We start from the raw sequence: 17874 nt of genomic DNA, 5'->3' as shown, positions 1-17874 counted from the left end.
CTGCACGTTCTCAAGTTTTCCTCAGCACTCTGGGAGTTATTGGATTTTTCCATCAGGAGGATTACTGTGTTTGCTGACTGTTTGCTGGGTGTACACACACCCAATTTAATCTGTTTTTGCTCCTGCCAGCAGTACCGGTCCGACAGCCTTGAATGGTGGCCACCTAGGGTTTCAGGTCTTGACGGTTCTGGTGGATTGCGGACCTCCGGCTGGCGGTGGAACTAGGTGGGTTCCGGCTCTTCTCTGGATAGGCGTCTCCTACCCTCGGGCCTGCCCACATGTCACCATTTATTACTTAATTGGACTTTGCATATTTGGAACCTTGTTTACACCTTTGCATAATAAATTGTGATTTATTGGTATGCTACTGACCGCTCATTTACGCCCTCTAACGTGGGTCCATGCATTCACTTTCTCAACAGTTTGATGACATTAAAAACGTTTTTCACGTGTTTAAGTTGAATTTTGCTTACGAGGTTCCTGTCCGACTTCCAATCCTCTCATAGTTACGCTGGGGTCTGGTTGGTCCTGGTGGAGAAGGACACAGGGCATCTGTTTCTGATGCATTACAGTCAGGATGCAAAGAACCTGAAAATGAGTGTAGGAGAGAGAGAGAAGAACATGAGACTGGACCAACGAGAAAATTAAAAATAGGGTCGAGAAAAAAAAAGTTTCACAGCATTTCACCATTCTCTATAGGAATTCCCTCTTTTCTCCCAAATAAAAGTGACAAATGTCAAGAAACGCAACTACTTTACATTTTGCATGTTACACAGTAGTTTTACTCATGGAAATATAGACTAGAATGGATACGCGCGCCTCAATCTGTTAGCGTCGCTCAGGACAGGAAGGCGCCATTACTAAGGGTGGAGATGTGCCGATCATCAATAATAATAAACTGACCGCTTTTTTTGGACTAGCATCGCTATTTCTTAACGGATTGTAATAAATGTAGGCTTGTTTTAAAGACATTTGAAAGCTCTTTCCAATGAACCTATGCATGTGTGGGTGAAAAAAACTTTTTTATGTAAAATGCTGAAATTTGGGGAAATTAAGACAAAATGTGCTGCTTTTCTCGCTCTATTGTCGCTATTGGTAACAGATTTTAATAAAAGTAGGCTTGTTTTTTTAAAGCCCTTTAACTGATCTTTCTAATGAACCCATACATGCCTGGGTAGAAAAAAAAAGTTTTACGTAAAGTGTGGAAATTTGGGGAAAATACGCCATTTTGTTCATTTACTGTGATGGTTTTTTTCCATATCATAATTCTCGATGGATTTTTATAAATGAAGCCTTGTAAGTTGTATTCATGCTGATTAAAAGCTCTAACAAACCCATACATGCCTGGATAAAAAATCCTTATGTATTAAAATATAAATCTGAAGTATGCCTTGCCATTGTGCTCATTTACCTTGCTGCTTTTTCCACTGTAATATTATTGCTAGTCTTTTAATGACAACAACATATATATGATTTTTACTAACATTTTATTACAAGTAGATATAAAGCCATTTAGAATTTATGACTTTTGACCCTCAGTCAGGGTAAAAAGTACGTCCTCCATCCCCTCCAACCACACTGTTAAAATTTAAATGCCGCCTGTGACCACCATGTACATATCATATTAAGCAACAACTGCAAGTATATATACGAGGTCTATATAAACTGACCTTTTTATTTTTTTCAAAAACTATATGGATTTGACTCACGTGTGATTGCGTCAGACAAGCTTGAACCCTCGTGCGCATGCATGAGTTTTTTCACGCCTGTCGGTTGCGTCATTCACCTGTAGGCAGGCTTTGAGTGAGCACTGGTCCACCCCCTCGTCGGAATTCCTTTGTTTGACTTCTTCCTGAGAGACTGGCGCTTTGCTTGATCAAAATTTTTTCTGAAACTGTAAGGCACATCCAAGTGGACACCATTCGAGAAATTCAGACGGTTTTCGGTGAAAATTTTAACGGCTGATGAGCGATTATTGAGTGTTACTGTCGCTTTAAGGACTGCCCACAGAGCCGGATGGCGCGCCGCGCCCTGAGCCGCCGTCGTTAGCCTGTTTCGAGCTGAAAACTTCTAAATTTAAGCCTCTGTTGACCCAGGATGTCGTGAGAGAACAGAGAAGTTTCAGAAGAGCTCGGGATCAGCAGTTTATCTGGACATTTCACTGTTAAAGGAGATTTTGTAATGAAAGATGTGCGGACGGATTCGCGCGTTGGCACCCAGCCGCTCATCGCGCGGCGCCACAGCAAAACATCTCCGTTGGAAGCATTACAGGACAAGTTTGAACATGCCCAGCTGTTAAACAATTTCTCGGATACTCACTTGACATGAAAGCCATCAAAAACCGCCTGAATCTTACGAATGGTTATCAACAGGGAGGTGTTTTGCTGTGGCGCCGCGCCATGAGCGGCTGGGTGCCGACGCGCAAATCCGTCCGCATGTCTTTCATTACAAAATCTCCTTTAACAGTGGAATGTCAGGATAAACTGCTGATCCCAAGTTCTTCTAAAACTTCTCTGTTCTCTCACGATGTCCTGGGTCAACAGAGGCTTAAATTTGGAAGTTTTCAGCTTGAAACAGGCTGACGACGACGGCGGCTCGGGGCGCGGCGCGCCGTCAGGCTCCGTGGGCAGTCCTTAAACCGACAGTAACACTCCATAATCTCTCATCAGCCGTTAAAATTTTCACCGAAAACCGTCTGAATTTCTCGAATGGTGTCCACTTGGATGTGTCTCACAGTTTCTGAAAAAATTTTGATCAAGCAAAGCGCCAGTCTCTCAGGAAGAAGTCAGACAAAGGAATTCCGATCAGGGGGGTGGACCAGTGCTCACTCAAAGCCTGCCCACAGGCGAATGACGCAACCGACAGGCGTGAAAAAACTCACGCATGCACACGAGGGCTCAAGCTTGTCTGACGTAATCGCACGTGATTCAAATCCATATAGTTTTTTAAAAAAATAAAAAGGTTGGTTTCTTTTCTAATAGACCTCGTATAGACATAAATATATTTAAACATTTTTGTTTCCATATCTATATGCATGTGAACGCAGCTTAATGAAAAGAACTTATGGAGTTGAGTTATAGTCTCAGTATAATATTAAATTGCGGCATAACAACTTTAAAATAGACATTTGTTTTACATAATTACATTAAGGCTATTGTACAGTTCATTTTAGTATTCGAGAATTTGTTTTTGTAGTTGGTGCAGTTGATGGTGAAGCACTGGCTGCCTTTTTTCCCCTCATTTTGCTTCTGTTTAACAGGCTTAAGGCGCTCTCTCCACCCTTAGTAATGGCTGCCGTGCGGCACGCCACTAGTCACGTGACGTCCATTCCAGGTCTCTATTTCCATGGTTTTACCACTGCAGGCCATAAGGAGGCATAGACATGCACTTCATTTGCACATTTGTGCATCAGTCCTACAGTCCATTATAACTAACAAAATTTATCACATTTTCACAAACGTTGAACTGGATATCCCCAGTGGGTACAACTAGGAGAGGTCTGAGCATGACTGGCTTTTACTAAGACCATCCACAGACCTGCACCTCCACCTCCTTTTTTTTTTTGTCAAGCCACATGAAACATCAATACTTGGTTTCTATAAATTACAACCCTTCAAGTTTTAAATTTTGAAAGCTGAACTGTCATTATTCTATTTCACCAAATCCCACTGTGGTAGTGCAGTTATGTCAGCAAATAATCTATTAAATAATGATTAACACAATATTTAATTAATTATTTAATAAATAATTATTTTGAGTTTTTTTTTAAGTCTAAATTCTCTGATTTCAGCTTTTCAAAAGATTCTTCACCGAGTATGTTGCTGTTGGGATTTCCCAATGACATCACTGGCAATTCTCCCTATACCAGGAACAGTTGGTGCTTCTTTTAAACACAAATATTCACAGATTACCTAAACTGAATAATGTTCTTTAGAATTCATAAGGTGTCGTAATCATTGAAATAAACTGAAATTATTTCCTGCAGTGATGAGTGCCAACATGCTAATTAAGACATAAAATATCGAAATCAAAGTAAGAAAGCCCTGCTATGTTCTGGTTGTCCTTCACCAAGATATCTACTCCTGAAAATGTAGAGGTCACACACATGGTTACGTATTAAGGTGCCCAAAATTACTTTTTAAAATCGTCTCCTGCATGGGTGCGAAAAAAAAATAATAATGGCACAAACATACATAGACAAACAAAATAAAGAGATTCAACAGAAATATATATATATATATATATATATATATATATATATATATATAATTAAGCTGGATCTGCATTCACATAAAACTCTACTGAACTCCTTCAGATCAATTCAATGAAAAAGAGAATGATGGACTGACACGGCTCATTACATTGTGTCACTGTGACCATATTTGTTTCTGATCAGAGTCTCAAATGTCATTCAGCTGACCAATCCCATGACAGCACTATTGACTGTCTGAGCCCACTCCTGTAGCTCTACTTTGGTCAGGGTCAAGTCCAAGCATAATCGAAACTGGGACAAAAACAAATAAAGATCTGTGTATTTTTCCTGAGTACAACACAGTACAACTCATTTTCTTTCACTTCCAGTTCGTCAGTTATTAAACTCGAGCTGCCGTATTGTCAAAAGGCACCACAAGCAATAAAATGCCCCACACAATGAATCTTCAGCACTGCAGAAGAAGAGCAAAATTTATGAGTGTGAATTTCAGCATTTGGTGCTGATCAAGTGAAGTTTATCTGTAAAACTGTAATTCATCTCAAAATGATCTTAAATCTGTTCAGTACACAATGAATTTCACTTTACAATTAATAAAAGTTCACAGTTGTTGTACAACAAAGAAGTCTGGTAGTTTGTCTCACATCATCAACTTAGAAAGCCCCCCGCCCCACCCAAATTACCTTCACTCCTGGAATCGACATCACTGGAGGCCATCATGATGTAAGAGGGCGTGTGCAGCTGCCTGCTGTCTTATCTCCAGGTCTGTCAGGTCCTAATTCTGGGAGATCAGTGAATCGACCAATGACAGCCCCCCACTGTGACACAAAGTAACCTGGTGTAAGAACATTAATATGACGGCAGCAATGGCAGAGATTTAAAAAGTTTTGCTACATGCCTGTGATTGATACGGTTTCTGTGTTTGGAACTTAAAAAGAAAATTAGAGAGTCAAATTAAGTTTTGCTATGGTTTGGTTCTGTAAAAATGTCAAAACTCAGGCCCAATACCCTCGCTATGCCCTACCACTTCACCCATTCAGGTAAAGGTGAAGCAGTAGGGTGAAGGGAACGCATTTTGACTGGTCCTTAACCCTCTGAGGTTGGATGGACGCACCGGCATGTCTAAGTGTACTTTTCAATTAATAGATCAGTAACAGAATATTAAAGACTTCATTCTACCAGTTCTTAAAACTACAAATTCTCATCTGTAACATGCATCTCTCCTCTAGACAAACTTTGGCTCACAGACAATCCTAGAGGTCAGAGAATGTCACATAGCTATGTCTCCCCTCTGTGCCTGCAGGAGGCAACACTCTGGCTGCAGCATCGGTTAGTAGGAGATCCTCACTGAAATTGTGGCAATCCATCTTTGACGAGGAAGATGGTCTCTTGTACAGAAGCCTGTGCATGGGTTTGTTTAATGTGGTAATGTCATAGCACTCCAATAAACACATGGCCCTTGACAGATCCTTAGTCTGATCTGATGGCTGGCAAATTCCAGACAATCAGGGTCTGAGAACCTGCTGCTATCTTCATCCAGCTCTATAGCTCTTGGGTTATAAGTCATCACCTCCTCTGCCTGATGTGCCGCTGTGGACTTCTTGTTTCATCATAGCCCCATTAGCTGTCTTGTGTTCTTGGTTCCCGTTGGTCCTTCATGGCTACTGTAGCAGCTACGGGGAGCACAAGGTCCCAACCATATTTCGCTCCAACAGGCAATCCCCTACTTGATCTGTTATTGAGGTGTCATAACATGGACAAGGGGTTGGACTTTGACACCCCACTGAAATATGATTCTAAACACTCATCTCTATAAAAAAAAATAGTTCTGTTGACCTGAAAACATTTTATTTTTATTGAGTCTTACAAAGAAAATCATCATGGAAAAACACATGGAATATTTATTCCAGGAATGGTGCAGCATTTTTTTTTTCCCCAAAACAGCAAGTTACATTTTTAAATCCGTTTTCATTAATACTGGATTGTATTCATCCACAAAGGAATTTTTTGACAAGAACAGTGACCTTATTTTATTTTACAAATATGGTGATTCGAAATGTTCCAGAGGCTGACATGTAGTTCCAAGCAGGTGGCACTTCTTCACTGCATGGTGCATATTTTATATTTTTAAATTTATTGCACATCATTTTAAAATCTTTTCCATATATTACACTATGTTTGTGACCTAAAGACAAAACAGTTCATCCACATGAATAACAATGCATATTGACTAAAGGTTTAAAGAATTTCTAAAAACACATTTGATATTTTCAAAATTGGTGCCAGAAATGGTAAATGGACTGCATATAGCGCTTTTCCATCTGCATCAGACGCTTAAAAGTGCTTTACACATCAATGCCTCACATTCACCCCAATGTCAGGCTGCTGCCATACAAGGCGCCCACTACACACCGGAGGCTGCTGTGGTGCCAAAGTGTCATCTGATAGCGATATGCAATGACAATTCACTTTCTACAACCTGACACTTTCCAACAAAGCACTTTGTGTAAAATTTCACTGGTATGGTTAAAAACAAGATTCCTGTGTAAGTTATTGCTGCCTGAAGCTTCTCTAAAACTCTAAAAGCAGTGACAGTGGAACATTTCGCACAGACATCCAGAGAATCAAACTAATGGATCAGTGGAGCGTCACAGCTCATTTCCTGTAGGAGAGAGCAGTCTAACTGCATTTTACTGCATAACATGAGCAGAATAAGATTGTTTAAAAAATAAAAATAAAAAGCCTATGGGGAGAGCCGAAAATCTGACAGGAAATTAAGTTGCATTTGATGAGTGAATGAATCAAAAATGTTTTTAATAGCACTTGTTTTAGTGTGATTTCAGTGTGTTGTTTCCAAAAAATAAAGTTTTCTGGATTGTAAAATTGCACATAACCAGGAAAAACAAACCAACCAAAAAAAAAACAAAAAAAAAAAAACAATGGCAGTAAGACCAAACTATTCTTAAGTACTTTACACGGAGAAACTGGAGTGTTACTACTCTCATTATAAGGCAAATTTGAATGTATCTGACTATAAATTAAATCTCAGTCCATTTGCTGAGAAGCTGTCTGTTTTCAGAATGTCCACATTTCAATTCAATGACATTACCAACATTACTGAACAGTTTTTACCAACCCTTCATGGACAAAATTCTTAAACACTAAATAAAGATATTATGTCACAAATTTGATGGGCAACATCACACAAATTCAAATTTGACATTTTTGAACAGAAATCCTATGGTGATTAATTTTTCAGTCACTGCTGTTTTTCTACTTATTACCTGCTTCACTGACAGTTTAATTCTGTACAGAGGTGAAAATCTTCAGATCAAAATTTCATGCAATGGCAACATTTATAACTTCTGCCTTCCAGCAAAATGGTTGTGCATTACCATGAGTACTTATACGATATACCAACGTCGTGGCAGTGGTCGGTGTACCAATAATTGATGAGTGAAAGCCCTGCGCTTGGTGTGAGTGATTTGTCCATCACCCAATAAAAATAAATAAGTAAACCATGATAAATGGTGCCAATTTTTCCGGTGTGCACAGAGCTGTGTCCCCGAGTTAAAGTTTGATGCTGAAATTAAAACTCAGCCTCAGGTCACATGATTGTGAAACGTTTATGACAGGGGTTTTCAAAGTGTGAGAGAGTGAGCCCCTCTCAGAGAACAACTGAATGAATTAATTAATTTTTATTCGGTGCGCACACACACACATACTCAACTAGGGTTGCTCGATTATGGAAAAAAATCAGTATCATGATTATTTAGGTAAATACTGAAATCACGATTATTCAAACGATTATTTCTTTTTAGTTACACAATGCATTTATTCAGCATTTCTCTCACTCTAAAAAAAAAACTGTTATAGACAATGTGTGCAAAACCTCCAAATTGAAAATGTACTGTACCTTACCTGTATAAAACATAAAATGAATAAAATAAATATTAAAAATATCATATTATATATTATTTTTCTGTTTTCCTCTCCCTTTCCTGTTGTCACTGACCAGTTGGTCAGTGTCTTTGGGCATCTCCCTGACTTGTGCTACTAGGACATAGTGCGGCTGCATTGTTTTTGTTTCAATTTATGTTCATTAGTTTGTGTTTTTGTCATCATTCCCTTGACCACGTCTCCTTATCTCCTTTTGGAGAAATTTAGCCATTCATTTATTGTTAAAATATAAAATGAAACAGCTTTTTTTTTAAATAATAAAATAGTTGCCGTTGAAAGAGCCTTTTATTTAGAAGCAGGTGATGTTATGCTGAATTCTCTGGACCAGATGAAGGTCTCTTCTGCAGCTTTGAACTCTGGTGGTGTTGCTGGAGACACTTTTGTCCTATTTTGAAGAGCAGAGATGTTTTCTTTCAACTGGACGTGGTGTTCAGCTCATCAATGGAAGTTTGGTTGTCTGCACAGCAAATGTTCCTGATTAGGACAAATAAAAATATTTCTTTAAATATAAAGAAACACTAAACAGTTTATATATCAAAAAGGAAAAAAAACGGGGAAAAACGATGGAAAAAAAACGCCTGAAAAAATAAGTTATTTAAAGTTAAGCTTTTGTGGTGTCTGAAAAAAAGCTGTAGCTTTATTTGGTAAAAATAAAAAAGACTGAACCATTTACAAATTAAAGCGTTCACTCTGATAAACTGTGCTAAAAGGCTAAGCTAACGTTAGCCGATCATTAAACCTTCACAGCAGTTCAGTAAATGTCACGTTTTATTTTTACATTATTCTCACCTCGATAAAGCTGCAGAACTAAACTCCGCTGGGCAAACTGGGACTTAGCATATATACAAAAAGTGGGAGATTTCAGACTGAGTGGGTCTGCTCCATCACCCTGGCTGCCTGCCTCGCTTTGCCCAGGAATGCTGCCTGAAGGCCGGCTTCTCCGTGCGGATTGGCTTGCTGTCGCGGTTCGCTCGATATCCCACCAAGTCGTCAGTCCTCCCTCGGTCGGCGTCACTCCGAAAAGTAGCTGAAAAAAAAAGCTTCTCTCAGCAGGGTGATGGGAGAATCGTTTTACTGCTGTTTTTTAAAGCTTTTTTGTGGTTCAGGCGATGCAAATTCAAGAAGGCGATCGCTGAATTTTTTTCAGGTTGTGGAAACAGCCAGAGTGTGACATAGCAATCCCGCCCTCTTGCCGCTTCCGAAGCGACGCGTCTGACATCATGCGTCTTGGGACACGTTGATGGATTGGCCTGATGAAAGGCCCTTAAATCGTTTCACTCGATTATATGAGTTTGGAGATCGTTTGATACAAATATCGATATCGCAATCGAAATTCGGTTAATTGCACAGCCCTATACTCAACAAAATAATCTCTCAGAAAAGAAAACGAAAGAAAACAAAAACTCATAAACAATTTCCCAGTTTTGTGCGGCTGAAAGGGTGAAGGCTGAAGCAAAAGCTTATAAATGCCCCCCTCTTTCACCAGTTGCTATATACACATATACGAGGGCTGTTCGTAAAGTATAGGTCCTTTTTATTTTTTTCAAAAACTATATGGATTTCATTCATATGTTTTTACGTCAGACATGCTTGAACCCTCGTGCGCATGCGTGAGTTTAATATAAAAATGCTAAAATGCTGAAACCGACTTCTTCTGAAACTTCTCTGTTCTCTCACGACGTCCTGGATCAATAGAGCCTGAAATGTGGAGGTTTTAAGCTTGAAACAGGCTGATGACGCTGCCTGAGAGTGCTGCGTGACGTCTCGCACCGTGAAAAGTCCTTAAAGCGACAGAATCACCTCAAAATCTCTCATCAGCTGTTAAAATTTTCACTGAAAACCAGCTTAATTTTTCGAACCGTGTCCACTTCGATGTGTCTCACAGGTTTAGAAAAAAGTTTGATCAAACAAAGCGCCAGTCTCTCAGCAACTTCTCAGACAAAGGAATTCCGACGAGGGGCTGGACGACTCCTCCCACAAGGAGTGCTCACAGGCGAATGACGTCACCGACAGGCGTGGAAAAACTCACGCATGCGCACGAGGGTTCAAGCATGTCTGACGTAAAAACATATGAATGAAATCCATATAGTTTTTGAAAAAAATAAAAAGTACCTATACTTTACGGACAGACCTCGTATGAACACACATAATACCCCCCAAAAAAAGACAAGAAAAACAGAGACAATATAGATTAATCACTAAACTAAAATATCTGTACACAGCAGAACAAACAGCAGTATAAAGCACAGATAAAACAGAAGAACAGTAATAAAGTCAGTTAACCTAATTTATCGTACTATAAAGTCTTTCAAGCCAGCCAAAGTACTAGATAATTTAATACTATCAGAACAGTTATTCCAGATTTTAACACCTTTTACGGAGATGCAGTGACTTTTTACAGTAGTTTGAATCTTTAAGCTGTCAAATACTAATGTTCCTCTCGTGATAACAGGACTTTCAAAATGTGTAAACAAGCAAACAGTGGGTTTGTTGGCTCACAATATGTTTTTTTACTTATAACTCTTATAGCTTTCTTTTGTAACAGAAACATTGGGTTTGTATTTGTTTTATATGTGTTTCCCCAAACCTCAATGCAGTAGGTCATGTATGGGACAAGCAATGAATGTTACAGCCTAACCAATGAATGTTGGGAGAGGAAGTATTGTGCTTTATACAGAATCGTGATGACTTTTGAGATTTTGGATTTAACATAATTTATATGAGTTTTCCAACTTAATTTATCATTGATTAAAAACTCCAAGAAACTTGGTTTCAGTTACCATTTCAATTTCAGCATCATTCAATAATAAGTTTCTACTTACGTTTCTGGGCTTATTTCCGAATATAATACATTTTGTTTTACCCAAATGAAGCGAGAATTTATTTGAATCAAATCAGTATTTAAATTGTTTTAGCTGCCTCTCCATCATGTCCAGGAGCTGTCGCAAATGATCCCCACTACCAAACACAAATGAATAGCTGCCCCCAACCACCACCACCACATAATTTCAACATCTGTTTCTTTTATTCTTTTACACTGTTGTGTGTTGGGGGGTTTGGCTGGATGTTTTTGTGTTTTCTTTTCTTTGCTCTCCAGGTGGTATGCAAACTGGTTTTTGTCTGTGGAGAAGGTGCTGGCAGAAGAGTCCTTCACCCTCATCAGCATTATTAGCTGCACCTGTGGATGATGCTCACGTGCAAACTTAAAGACTTTCAGCTGAAGCAGATAATGAGATGGCGTTCTGCATTTAAGCCATGAGTGGTTCAAGCAGAATTGCCGGGAACTCGACCTTGTGATGTTCCTTTGTGAGACGCTGAGGACTGCGCCAGGGTTTGACACATCGTGCCTGTGAAGGAGGATGGGTGAGGGACACATGCTGTCAGCACACATCAGAGGTGATTATTGTCTGAATGATCGTTAATAGTAATTTGGCATTCTGTTACGCAGTATATATGAACATTGATGAGAATTGTGCAGTTTGCTTCTCACTGCCGTGGCGTATGGACTGATGATCCTCCACCTGTTGTGAGAAGCTGCTCATTTACATAAAGCTTAAATTCAGACCTGAATGTGTTGCTGATAGTGTGTGCCTCTGAAGGATATGTGCTGTAGCTCTGTTGACTTACCTCACCTTTTCCATCCTTCACAGAGTCAGTTTGTCGTGTCCACCTGGGGGGTGTTTGGCGGTGAATCTGAGTCCAGAAGCGCCGAGGCTTCGATCCTTTTGGGTGCTGGAGAGCGTGCCGTCCTTCACTCCGCCAGACAAACCAAATATTTATGTTGTACACTAATTATTGCACTGGAGGGGAAATAAAATCGTTTTGTTTGTGGAACCGCTTTCTGGTTATTTAGCGCTGAGTTCGGTCAAACGTTGGTCCACTCCTCAACCTGCGTCTGCACATAACATACACATCTTAAACACATTTTAAAAGTATTTGTGCGTTTTAAGGAACTGTTTATGCATTTACACATTTTATAACCTTTGTAACATTTTTTAAAGAACTTTCTATTCTTTCACACATTTTACACCCTTTTCAAACATTTTAAACGTGTTTTTAAAGAACTTTCTATTCTTTCATGCATTTTACACCCATTTCAAACATTTTAAACGTGTTTTAAAGAACTTTCTATTCTTCTTTTTTTACATTTTGTCAAATTTTAAACATCATTTTTTTAAATTAATTCTTTGGGTATTGATAAGATTTCGCATCACAGTTTGAAAACCACTGGTTCATGATCTTCCAGACTTTCATGTGACCAGCGACCCAATGAGGAAGTGGGCTTTACTCTCAGGAACCAAAATGAAATTCAATGAAATGAGAATTACTGCAATGAAGTGTTGGAACAAATGCAGACGGACACTGACAGACACTTATAGATTCAGACTGAGCAAACCAGACTTATTTTTTACTTATTAATTATGTTATAGCAGATCTTTTCTCAACACTTTGGGGAGGCGACACCATCATCAAAGGAAATAAAAGAGGCTTCAACGCCACCATGTAGAACAGAATAAAGTTTAATGTATTGTGAAAATGAGCTATGTAGACAAAATGTTGGACAGTCAAAGTGTTCAAATTAATAACAGTTCAGCAACTTTTACATCATTCTGCAACCCGATATGACTAAATGGAGCAGCGTGACAGCAAAAACAGCAGAGCGTGCACAATTTGCCCACAGTAGTTAAACAAAACTGAACCACAAAGGCTTGCTTATCAAACAGTACTTTTCCAGTGAAGCAATCAAAGTGGCACGATGCTCGAGTGCGGAGGCTTTCTTTTTTCTTTCTGAATGTTGGTGTGATTCAAGTGCACCAGATTTGGTGGGCTTAGATTTCTTGTGCAAACTGACTATCATCAATGATAGTAATAATATGGTTGAGACATTGCAGGGCTGCATTGTAATTTGAGTGATAAATGTCTCATACCAGAGAATACGAGAGAGAGCAAGAGAATTTCTTAATGTAAAATAAGCAACTTTCATCCAACTAAAATCCAGACTCTTCAGTCATCTTTCATCTGGATAAATTAAATTAAATTAATTAAATTAAACTGGCAACTTTAAGGATCATAGTGTGCATGCAAAACAGATGTGATGCATTGCATGGAAAAAAAATACTGTTAATGATACAGTACAGTACGCAAACCACGAACTGCCATCAGTACGGCAACTAGTTAAAAATTACCCAACGTCAGGTCTCTTCCACAACCCTAACTCTAACCTGATCCCTATGTTTTGAGCTTGAAATTTGCCAATTGCCTCCTGTACAGCTTTGATGCCATGAGGTGCTTCTTTATCTTGCGACAATCAGTTTCTTATTGGCTGTTGTACAAATAGCACTGTGAAAAACAAATATGGTACTGCACCAACAGCCAAAAAAAAAAAAACACTACAACTAAAAGCTGGACCAGGGCTTCACTACGTATTATTAAGGTGTCATTAAGACAATTCTGTACTGTACTGTACACGCAGCTCCCCAAGTAGCATGTTCCAGTCATTTACCCCCACCCCCACCTCCAAGACAATGAAATTGCTCATTGATAACCTCTGGTTTGAAGAGTTTGAGCTTGTGTCCATGTGTCTGAGTCGCAGTCTGCTGGAACACTTGATCTTGGTCCAGACTGTCAATACCCTTCATAATTTAGAAAAGCTGAATCCTGTCACCTCTTCTTCTGTGGTATAAGCGTTGCAGTTGCTCCTCATATGGGGCAGTGACAGGATCACCCTTGCTGCTTGCCTCTGTAGCCTTTCAGCTACAGCCTGACTGATACGGACTTTTTGGAGGCCAACACAAATACTGATATTCATTCATTGTGTTGTGTGGGCCGCCAGAAGAGGAGGTACTGCTGGCCCACCACCAGAGGGCGCCCTGCCTGAAGTGCGGGCTTCAGGCACGAGAGGGCGCTGCCGCCACGGACACAGCCGGGGGTGACAGCTGTCACTCATTCAGGCTTCATCATCTCACTCCATAAAACCCGGACGTCATCTCCGCCTCATTGCCGAGATATTGTCGAACCGTTCAGGTAGTATTCTCAGCCTTAAAAGTAAACTGTGTGTCAGTCTGAACTCTTTTTTGCAGCCATTTTCCTGTGGTGTTCCTTGTCTGTGAGACCGGCGTTCGGTGTGACCAGCGACGGCTTCGCTTCACACCTTTACCAGATAAGTGGGTAGACAGGAGCTGCACGAGTGTGTGTTAGAGGTGGAGGTGGAATTCCCACCGTAGTTGCTACTGGGTGTGCACACACCCATATCTTATTGTCTCTGCTCCCTGCCAGCAGTACCAGATCCGACCTTCGAAGACGGTGGCCACCTGGGGACTCGGGACTTGGCGGCTCCAGTATTCTCCAGGTTCGGTGGCGGAGGAAATCGTGTGGTTCCGGTTCATCTCAAGACAGACGTCTTCTATCCTCAAGCCTGCCCACACGTCACCCTTGTGATTGACTGTCTGTAAAATTTCACATTCCTCTGTGTTGTGCTCATTCACAACAGTAAAGTGTTCATATTTGACTCTTTCATTGTCCGTTCATTTACGCCCCCTGTTGTGGGTCCGTGTCACTACACTTTCACAACAGGATATCTCGGCCAGCGTCATGGATCCCGAGGGGCGTCACTCATCTGTTGGACAGCCAATGGAAGAGTAGGGTGCACAGGCGTCTGCAGGAGGCGTGCTCGGTGAGTTGCAGCAAATCCTCACCGCCTTTACAGCTCGGCTGGATTTGATGACCGAGCAAAACGTCATCCACAATCGCAGGATGGAGGCTCTCACCGCACAGGTGGAAGCGCGCGATCAGAGCACTGCTGCGGCTCCTCCTCCTGCCGACCCGGTGCCCGATATTAACGTTCCACTGGTCGTTCAACGAACCCCCCCACCATCCCCTGAAGCATACATAAGTCCCCCAGAGCCGTACGGGGGTTGTGTGGAGACGTGCGCGGACTTTCTGATGCAGTGTTCGCTCGTCTTTGCACAACGACCCGTGATGTACGCGTCTGACGCTAGCAAGGTGGCTTATGTTATTAACTTGCTTCGTGGTGAGGCACACGCTTGGGCTACAGCGCTTTGGGAGCAAAACTCACGGCTCCTAACCCTATAACTGGGTTTGTGAGGGAGTTCAGAACAGTGACTGATCACCCTAACAGAGGAGAGACCGCTTCAACAGTGCTGCTGTCAATGCGACAGGGGCGCCGGAGCGCAGCCGAATATGCAGTCGACTTCCGCATCGCGGCTGCGAGGTCCGGCTAGAATAACGTTGCGCTCCACGCCGCCTTCATAAACGGACTGTCGTCGGTCCTGAAGGAGCACCTGGTAGCTAAGGAAGAACCGCGGGATTTAGATGGACTTATCGATCTCGTTATACGGTTAGACAATCGGTTGGAGGAACGCCGTCGGGGGCGAGACGAAGGACGTGGCCGGGCACGCGCCGTCCCTCTCCCTTCCGGGTTCGAAAAGGTTCCGCCCTCCCCACGCTCCACAGCCACAACGCTCCGTGTGGCAACAGCTCCCCCTGCTGACGAAGCTATGGACACGAGCAGGGCCACATTTAGACCACCTATCAGACAGCGGAGGCGGGCCCGTGGGGAGTGTTTTGTCTGCGGTTCTAATGAGCACCTGCAGAGAGACTGCCCCAAGCGGTTAAACACCAACGCCCGCCCCTAGAAACTGGGCTAAGGGTGGGCCAAGACATTCACGTGGGACATACACATATTTCCACACGACTCCCAGTTACAATCCTAAGCGGGGATTTAACCCTTCAAGCCCCAGCACTGGTGGACACGGGGTCAGAAGGGAATCTGCTGGACAGCAGATGGGCAAGGGAGGTAGGGCTCCCTCTGGTGGCGCTTCCTTCGCCATTGCAGGTGCGGGCACTAGATGGCACCCTTCTCCCTTTAATCACGCACAAGACACAACCTGTAACTCTGGTGGTGTCTGGAAATCATCGGGAGGAGATCAAGTTTTTTGTGACTCCTTCTACCTCCCGCGTGATTTTGGGCTTCCCATGGATGTTGAAGCACAATCCCCGGATTGATTGGCCGTCTGGGGTGGTGGTTCAGTGGAGCGAAACCTGCCATCGGGTGTGTTTAGGATCCTCGGTTCCTCCCGGTTTAGATGCTAAGGAGGAGGTCAAAGTCCCTTCCAATCTGACGGCGGTGCCGGTTGAGTACCACGATCTTGCTGATGTCTTCAGCAAGGATCTGGCACTCGCCCTTCCCCCGCACCGTCCGTACGATTGTGCCATTGATCTGATTCCAGGCGTTGAGTTCCCGTCCAGCAGGCTGTACAACCTCTCACGACCTGAGCGCGAATCAATGGAGACCTACATCCGGGACTCATTAGCTGCCGGGCTGATCCGGAACTCCACCTCCCCGATGGGTGCAGGTTTCTTTTTTGTGGGCAAGGAAGATGGCGGACTCCATCCATGCATTGATTACAGGGGGCTGAATGAGATTACGGTTCGCAACCGATACCCGTTGCAGTTGTTAGATTCCGTGTTCACCCCCCTGCATGGAGCCAAAATCTTTACTAAGCTGGTTCTTAGGAATGCGTATCACCTGGTTCGGATCCGGAAGGGAGACGAATGGAAGACGGCATTTAACACCCCATTAGGTCACTTTGAGTACCTGGTCATGCCGTTCGGCCTCACCAATGCCCCCGCGACGTTCCAAGCCTTGGTTAATGACGTCTTGCGGGACTTCCTGCACCGATTCGTCTTCGTATATCTGGACGATATTCTCATCTTTTCTCCGGATCCTGAGACTCATGTCCAGCATGTACGTCAGGTCCTGCAGCGGTTGTTAGAGAACCGACTGTTTGTGAAGGGCGAGAAGTGGGAGTTTCACCGCACTTCTTTGTCCTTCCTGGGGTTTATCATCTCCTGCCCCCGCGACGTTCCAAGCCTTGGTTAACGACGTCTTGCGGGACTTCCTGCACCGATTCGTCTTCGTATATCTGGACGATATTCTCATCTTTTCTCCGGATCCTGAGACTCATGTCCAGCATGTACGTCAGGTCCTGCAGCGGTTGTTAGAGAACCGACTGTTTGTGAAGGGCGAGAAGTGGGAGTTTCACCGCACTTCTTTGTCCTTCCTGGGGTTTATCATCTCCTCTAACTCCGTCGCCCCTGATCTGGCCAAGGTTGCGGCGGTGAGAGATTGGCCCCAACCAACAAGGTACACAAAGAGGAGGTCAAAACTGCGCTGTCGGATCTACCGGAGCCCATCCTTCCTGAGTCCACTATCGTGGCCACCCTCACCTGGGACGTGGAGAAGATTGTCCGGGAGGCCCTGGCACGAAGCCCGGACCCGGGAACTGGGCCAAAAGACAGACTATACGTCCCACCAGAGGCCAGGGCTGCGGTCCTAGACTTCTGTCACGGTTCCAAGCTCTCCTGTCATCCTGGGGTACGAAGGACCGTGGCAGTTGTCCAGCAGCGCTTCTGGTGGGCGTCTATGGAGGCCGACGTCCGGGAGTACATCGAGGCCTGCACCACCTGCGCCAGGGGCAAGGCTGACCACAGGAAGTCCCAAGGACTGCTCCAACCGCTTCCTGTGCCTCATCGCCCCTGGTCCCACATCAGCCTGGATTTTGTCACGGGCCTCCCACCGTCCCAGGGCAACACCACCATCCTCATGATAGTGGACCGATTCTCCAAGGTGGCCCACTTCGTGGCCCTCCCGAAGCTCCCTACGGCCCAGGAGACAGTGGACC

At 43.0% G+C, this 17874-nt stretch overlaps 1 protein-coding gene across 1 annotated transcript in view; it reads right to left on the bottom strand.

Moving 5' to 3' along the window:
- Nucleotides 1–17874, bottom strand: part of slc36a1 (solute carrier family 36 member 1) — a 122354-nt gene that overhangs the window by 99811 nt on the left and 4669 nt on the right. Inside the window, exons 2-3 of the mRNA XM_034182312.1 lie at nt 4894–5012; nt 474–588 (exon numbers count right to left, since the gene is read on the bottom strand). Of these exons, the coding sequence (XP_034038203.1) occupies nt 474–588; nt 4894–4930 (152 nt within the window). The 5' untranslated portion in view covers nt 4931–5012. The remainder of the gene's footprint in view (nt 1–473; nt 589–4893; nt 5013–17874) is intronic.

Source organism: Thalassophryne amazonica, chromosome 11, assembly GCF_902500255.1.
Source record: "Thalassophryne amazonica chromosome 11, fThaAma1.1, whole genome shotgun sequence".
In the NCBI taxonomy this organism is placed as follows: domain Eukaryota; kingdom Metazoa; phylum Chordata; class Actinopteri; order Batrachoidiformes; family Batrachoididae; genus Thalassophryne; species Thalassophryne amazonica.
This window is presented reverse-complemented; position numbering and strand designations above follow the sequence as displayed.